The 7,636-nt window shown below is 50.0% G+C and overlaps 1 protein-coding gene across 1 annotated transcript; it reads left to right on the forward strand.

Moving 5' to 3' along the window:
* The first annotated feature begins 5,004 nt into the window (after positions 1-5,004).
* Positions 5,005-6,216, forward strand: LOC124661802 (ras-related protein RHN1-like). The gene is made up of 6 exons (XM_047199690.1): positions 5,005-5,043; positions 5,131-5,394; positions 5,577-5,625; positions 5,755-5,828; positions 5,931-6,024; positions 6,113-6,216. The coding sequence occupies exons 1-6, from the start codon at positions 5,005-5,007 to the stop codon at positions 6,214-6,216; spliced, it is 624 nt and encodes a 207-aa protein (XP_047055646.1).
* The last annotated feature ends 1,420 nt before the right edge of the window (positions 6,217-7,636 follow it).

Genomic DNA, 7,636 nt, shown 5'->3' on the forward strand with positions numbered 1-7,636 from the left:
CGATGGAGAAGAATAATGCGCCGGCGGCCGTCGCCCCCAAGCCCGTCGCCTCCGAGCCCATCGCCTCCGAGCCCATCACCTCCGAGCCTGTCGCATCCGAGGCCGTCGCCGCCGAGCCCATCGCCTCCGAGGGCGGCGCATGCAAGCGCGGCGCCTTCGTGAACTGGGCCTCTCTCATGGCTGACGGACCACTTCACAAGATCGGCGACTGCTTACTGGCGAACGAGGAGTACGTGGACACCTACTCTGCTTTGAGGCAAGTTTGTAGAAATTGACGCTCATGTTTACCTGAGCCCGACATGCACCTGCACGATGGATCATCGTAGAACACGCCCTTCCATGCGCCGCTGAGTTCACCTTCCTCCACCTCCGCACATCCCGCTACGTCACTATCGATCTAACGGAAGTTCATGCAAGGTTCAAATTCCTCCAGATCTATAGAGTCAATCTATTTTTATTTTCAATCGTAAACATCTTAGTGCTGAATGTTATCTTCATAAATATATTTTAGATAATACTTCGTCGGCTTTTGCCGTGGCGTCATCGTGCTTGCCCAGAAGAACCAGCCGCACAAGATACGGCTTCTGAACCCACTCACAAAGACATTGAACACTATGTTTGAGGCGCAGATGCCATCTATTATTCTGGAGTCAGTCGTTGTAATGAAGTCCCCGACTATGGTCTTCGTTTCCACAGATTACCCGGCGGAAATTGCTTGGGTCGATGAGAGCACTCCAACTAAGGGTATAGATAAAGATTGGGGAGAAGGAAGATTTTCGATCGAGCACCATTCTCTGTGTTGCTTTACCCCGTTCAATGGTGAATTGTATGCAATAGTTCTGAACAATTTTGAGTTCGGAAAATTAGTGTGCACCAATAATATCCAGTTGGAGCAGCGCGTGAGCACTGTCAACATGGAGACACTATTTTCATTTCCAGAACTTGGAAATGACAAGTTCTACCTTGTGAAGTCGGATGGTGATCTGCTGCTTATGTTGTTGGACAACATGCATTTGGAGGAATGTCAACCATTGGTGTACTGTGTGGATACTGAGAGCCGCTCTCTCCATGCCGTCAGTAACATTGGAAGTCGTGCCTTCTTCATCCATTATATCATGTGTATCTGCATCGACACCAGAGTGCACCCGACACTTCGACCTGGCTGCATCTACTACGAGGATTTGGGTTATATCAGAGAGTACTTTGATGATATAAAGGCCTGAGATGAGTGGCCACTACGTGTGGATAGATTAGGAAACTACGTTCTGAGAAATGAACAAAGGTCATACTGTTTGGAGGATGTATTGGCTGCACACTGCAGACGGAAGGAGTTCAATGAATATTTCCTTCAGATCAGAGAATGGAGCGACGAAGAAATATATGCTGAATGAACAACAGATTCATTCATCCTGAGGTATCCCAATCTTCATGTTGGCCATACATTGTGTCTTGTATTATTTTCAGTTTAGTTTGTCGTGAGCATTAACATCGTTATTGGCTATTTTTGGTAGATGTATGTAGTTTATGTATTATACTTAGTTTTCTGGATTTATTATGATGCTGTGAATTTATTCTATACTAGTTTCTAGATTTGTTACCATATAGGGCAAAAAATAGAAGCTTCTCTAGATTTGATACTAATTTGGTGAAAAGGGAGAGAACGAGAAAGAGGGGGAAATGGGCTCTTAAAAATACCAATTTGGGCCGAGAGAGACAGAACCGAGCTCTCACGTACAACCAAACGCGGTCTCATCCTATCCCACGCGGTTCCTTTCTACCAGACCCACGCGACGTGGCCCCACACGACGCGGCCCCACATATCAGCACGAAATGGTCAACTAAACGGGAATCCTCCCGTCCGAGCTCCTTCTGCGTGTTTCAGACAAGGGCTTAGGGAAAACTGAGAAAAAACTAAGGAGTTAAGGAAAACTGAGTACAACTAAGGACCTGAGCGCACGAAAATAGAAATCCCGTAGAAAAAAGTTTTCTCATTAGTTGATGTGAGTTAATGATGTGATTATTGATGGCTTGCTGAAACACTTGAGAGAAAATCAAACACGAACAACCATGTCTAACAATAGAACATAATAATAATGATGCATAAAGATCGTCCAAATATGTAGAGGGATGCACTAAAATTTTTCGTAGGCTGTCATCTCTCTTGCTCCATGCCCTTGGTATGAAGACTATGAACTAGTTAGAACAGAGAAGCACAAAGATAAGTGTGAAACACTTGTTATTAGCGTGTATCTAGTTTTCTTGGGGAGGTACGTGTAACAATTTTTTTTTGAGAATACGTCGTAGATTACGTATCAATCATATATAGAAGAAGAGGCCTACAACCAATACAACGCCAAAAGGTTACAACTTCACACATCCAAGACGATACATAGCCAAACTGCTTATAACACAATTCTCTACAAACGACCCGGTGAAAACGACTCACCCCCAACGTCCTACCGAAAGAGGTGAGGAGACAGAGCACGGAGCCTCTGAATCGCGTCACGAACTAAGCGAGACACCACCATAGCTCAACCATGACTCCAAGGCAGCCCGGACCAACGTATATAACCTCATGAGCCTAGAGGAGTCGACGAGAAGAAGGCAGGATCATTCGGACTTGGGGAAGCCATCAACTAGGTTGCATCCACCACGTCGTACATAGCGCCTCGGATACCCATGCCCTAGCCAACAACCATCACCGACAGCGCATCACATTGCCCCCGCCTCCAACAACCACATCAGCCTCTCCCCAGGTATCCTCGATAACGTCTTCAAGAAGAGAACGACGTCGTGGCCCCGCCGGAGCCTTGCACGGAGGACCGAACATAGGGTATCACCTGGCACTAGAGGAGAGGAAAGGCACGGTTGGGACCAAAGACCACTCCTTCAGGAAGGAAGCGGCGCCCACAAGCGTCGTGATGGTCCGCACCGGAAGACACCGAGCAGGGCTTTCACCCTGGTCCTTCACCACACCCCCGATGCTACCGGAGCCGGCCAACTAGAGACGAGGGACGGAGATGTAGACGCCGGCTTGTACCACCACCAGAAAGGTAAAAAGCCACACCGGCCTCACCATCGAAGAAGAGGAGCACCGGCCACCACCAGCAAGGGCTCGGGGGAGGATGCCACCCATGCCAGCCGACCACCACTGCAGCCTCACCCACGCAACACGTCGGAGAAAGAGCTCCTCGCACCGCCATCACGCCCAGAAGCCGCGGCCCGCGCAGGCCCAGATCGAGACCGACCGCCATGCATGACGATGAGCATGAGGGAAACACCATGCGCAACTACCTCGACCATGTGCCCCTATGCACCGCCAGCACACAACATCCCTGCGCCGCCACCGCACGTCGCTGCACCGTCGAACACTGCCGCCTAGGCCAATGGCCCTCGCGACGAGGGGACATGCCAGACTAGATACCCCGCCTGCATCGTCGGTGGTGTAGGCTTTGCCCGACCACGTCCTCGGATGGAGGCGGGGGAGAGAGGCAGGGAGGGAAGCCGGCTATTGGCGCTAGGGTTAGGGCGCCCTCCGGTGTGGCCCGAGCGGGGGCGACACAGGAGGAGGAGAGGGGAAAATAGATAAGTTTAGATCACGTGTAACAAAATTCAGTTTGGGAATCATGGGCCAGCTTATTGATCAATAATAAAAGGTACAAGTTAAGTGTCCAGTGGATCTAACAGCAACACATGTCGGTCTACCTCTAGGGAAAAGTCACATCTGGCAAGATTATGATCGCCTGCATGTCATCGCCCCCTCGCGTAGAACTTGAATTGAAAAACTATGCTTAGATTGACAATATTTTTTAAGATTCTGCTATATTGGGAAATGCTACCTTCATTTATACCCTTTACAAGGACCGATGTATCAGACTAGTCACAATTCATAGTACCATAGTATGATACTACTGCATGTTATTATGTCCATAATGCATAGCATCATGTGCTAGTATCATAGTCTTTTTATATTAATTGATTTGTACAATCTCAATACAAATCTATGTGCAAGATGTATTTGACATTAAGTTTTCTAGTACTATATGCTATGATACAGTATCTATCTATGATACTACAATCATCTCTCCCATCTTTAATTGCACTGACACATCAACTTTTTGCATGCATGAGATACATGATACTATCTATGATACTTCTATTGTGGGTAGTCTCAGAGACAACACCAAATTTTGCAGGTTTGAATCCGCACAGGCAAAGCTTCACGATGAGCCATTACTTCGAAAATGGGCCGATCTGATATTCTATTGATTGCTAATGCAGATGAGCCCTAATAAACTCCTATCCGGTTAGTGTTTTCTTGCTGCTACAGCTACATTCAGTGCCATCAACCCTTATGGAGGAGTAATCCATCGTGGTGTAGGCTACTTAGGAACACAACTTCCCTACGAGTCACTTTTCTCCTTGAGAGTCTATATATCAGAGATGAACTTGCGAACAATACCCATCACGATATCCGGGGTTTGGTACATAGCTTCCTGAACTGCTTTCCTGCGTGCTGTACATATTGCCCACATGATCACAAATATCAAAATAAATTTAATACATGGACTTACTGGTTTTTTTAGATTGCAAACAATGAGTTCTTGTTTTTCTACAACTAAATTAGGGATTCATTGCATTTGCTGATATTTTTGCTACATGGACTTGTTCAAAATGTTGCAAACAGTGACACAGTTTTGTAACATATTGTCGCAAATATGCATTTGTTGCATACCACGGAGTAGTTGGAACACTCGCCTGACCCGAAGAAAGACACGCCGCATAGACCTGCACCTAACGGTCCAGAAACTGAACCTACCAGCTTTGCTTCCCCGGGTGATGCCGGCAATCTACAAGCTTACAACGGCCGGTCTTCTTCATCCCAAACACGAAATTGCTTCTCTTCTCTCCCGACGTGCCAACCGACTTGTGGCCATCAGCCTGAAACCACCGGCCGCGGCGACGCCAATCACCGAAAGATCAGGGATCATCGTTCAATCGATGATGGCTCCGACTCCAAGCAGCGTCATCCAGGCCAAGCTGGTGGGTACGTCGCCCACGCGTACAGTTTGGCTAGCTGATACTTACTTTGGTTTTCCATTGTGAAACTGATGCGTGTCGTGCGTGCAGGTGCTTCTGGGAGACCTGGGCGCCGGGAAGACCAGCATCGTCGTCCGGTTCGTCAAGGGGCTCTACTACGAGTGCCAGGAGTCGACCATCGGGGCGGCCTTCTTCTCCCAGGCGCTGCCGGTGAGCGGCCGTGGCGGCGAGGGAGACGCCACCATCAGGTTCGACATCTGGGACACCGCCGGCCAGGAGCGGTACCACAGCCTCGCCCCCATGTACTACCGCGGCGCCGCGGCCGCCGTCGTCGTCTACGATATCTGCAGCTTGGTGAGACAGACATCTTCTCTTCCTTCAGTTATGGCTGTTCTCTGAATAATCAAAAAAAGAAAGAAAAAATATCTGAATATGTAAAGCACATCTAGTTTCACCGGATGATTTGATTGTTTTCAATAATGGAAATTGAAACTGATCGTTCACTTGTTCGATATGTTTTTTTGCGTTTGTGTCAGGATTCGTACATCCGTGCAAAGAAGTGGGTAGACGAGCTTCAGAGGCAAGGTACGTTGCTGTACACCCTGCTTCAGTTTGGTTCCAATAACACACTTCTGCTTTCTGTCTCTGAAACTGTCATCACCTCGCGTAACCGAATTGGATTTCAGTGCTTAGATCTTGTGCGTGTCCAAACAGGGAATCCACACTTGGTTATGGCGTTAGTGGGCAACAAGGTTGATTTAGAAGACAAGAGGAAGGTCAGAACGCAGGTACATGCATCATGACTTCCCAACATTTCTACATGATTTTTTTCCCAGATCCTCAATGCTGCATCTGTCTAACCCATCGTCTCTGTTTTTTCCTGACTGCAGGAAGCGTTGGAGTACGCGGAACGGAATGGCCTCTTCTTCGTGGAGACGTCGGCCAAGACGGCGCAGAACGTCGGCGAGCTGTTCTACGAGCTAGGTGACCGATAGACTTCTGAATTCTGATTCGGTGCTGAAATAATGTGTGTAAACAACGTCGACTGTGATGTGTGTGTGTTGATTGGCAGCCGAGAGACTGGTGAAAGTGCGGCCGAACCGTCCGGCCGGGATGGTCTTGCACGATCGGCACGGCGCTGGAGGCGGCGGACGGTGGTTCTGTTGCTCCGGGTGATCCATGGGCGCAGATGGGCGTTGCGTCGGGTGTTGGCGGACGAAGGAACTTGTGTTGTGTGAAGCTGTATATGACATTTGGTTTGTGGTGGCGTACCTGTATGTATGAGATGGTACGATATGATATGATTCACAGTGATCTGACCAGTGAGTGCTACACCTTATCTGAAATTTCAATTGTTGATGCACAGCTGAGCTATATATTTTCAGTATTAATAACAAGAAACAATGATATACAACTACTGAACTGCATATCCAAACGTAACTAGTTTCAACATGCAAATTTTCCCCTTCGATCTATTGAAAACAGTGATTTTGATACGGAGTACAATTGATCACGTCTTGAAAACAAACACGACGCAGTTCATCCACTGATGTACAGTGCAACCATCGCCATCAGATAGACAAACACAAAGATACCCAGGAGTGCTGCTTCAAGTGGAACCCGTCGACGGCGCTCCGCGGGGAAAGCGAGCCCCGGCGGCGCCGGCCCTCCGAGGGACCGCCCCTCGGCCTCCGTGGCGAACCTCCTGCGTCGCCGCTGCGCCTTGTGGCTGGCGCGTCTCTCCCTGACCGCTTGCGCGCGCACCTTGCGGTCGACGAACTCCTCCTCGCTGTCGTCCCTTCTTGGCGCGTAGGCGTAGTTGAGCTCGACGCCGAGCGGGAGGCCGCACACCTCCCCGTCATCCCTGCTGTCGTATTCGTAGTGGGAGTCGGAATCTCTCGCATCCTCGTCGTCCTCCGTGCCATTGCCGTCACCCTCCTCCTCCTGCTCCTCTTCGTGGTTCTCATTGTCGATCATGTCATCCTCTTCTTCGTCCTCCTCTATCTCCCCCTTCGTGTCCGCAGACGGCACAGCGTAACCTTGGAACTGGACGACGACCGCGTCGGCTTCGGCTTCGGCGTCCGTGTCGCTTCCAGGCTGCATCAGGTAGAAGCAAAACTGTTCGTCGAGCACCACCGGGGTCTGCAGCGTCAAGCGGGGCTTCTCCGGCGACAGCGCCGCGAGCAAGATGTTCCGCGTGCCGATCTCGACGAAGGCGGCCACGACGGCCTGGCCGGCGGCGCTCCCCGGGTCGACGAGGAAGACGTCGGTGACGCAGAGGGGCTCGTTCGCCTCGTTGGCGCCCGGGGTTAACGTGATCTCCTGGCCGGACTTGAGCTGCAAGGACCAGCCGTGCTCTTGCCGAAACAGCTTCTCATCATCCATGTCCATGGCCATGGCCATCCTCGATCGACCGATCGACGACAGGCGGCAGGCGGGGTATTGATCGATCGCTTCTCCTGTAGCCCTTTTTCGTGATCGTGAACGAGACCTCCGTTGCTTTGAACATCAGCCCTACCGATCCTCCCTGCTTATATTGACCTGGCCGGGAAATCGATCATGCCGATTCCGAGAGGTGATGGCTGTTTGCCTGTTT

This window comes from Lolium rigidum, chromosome 1 (genome assembly GCF_022539505.1).
Source record: "Lolium rigidum isolate FL_2022 chromosome 1, APGP_CSIRO_Lrig_0.1, whole genome shotgun sequence".
Lineage (NCBI taxonomy): Eukaryota > Viridiplantae > Streptophyta > Magnoliopsida > Poales > Poaceae > Lolium > Lolium rigidum.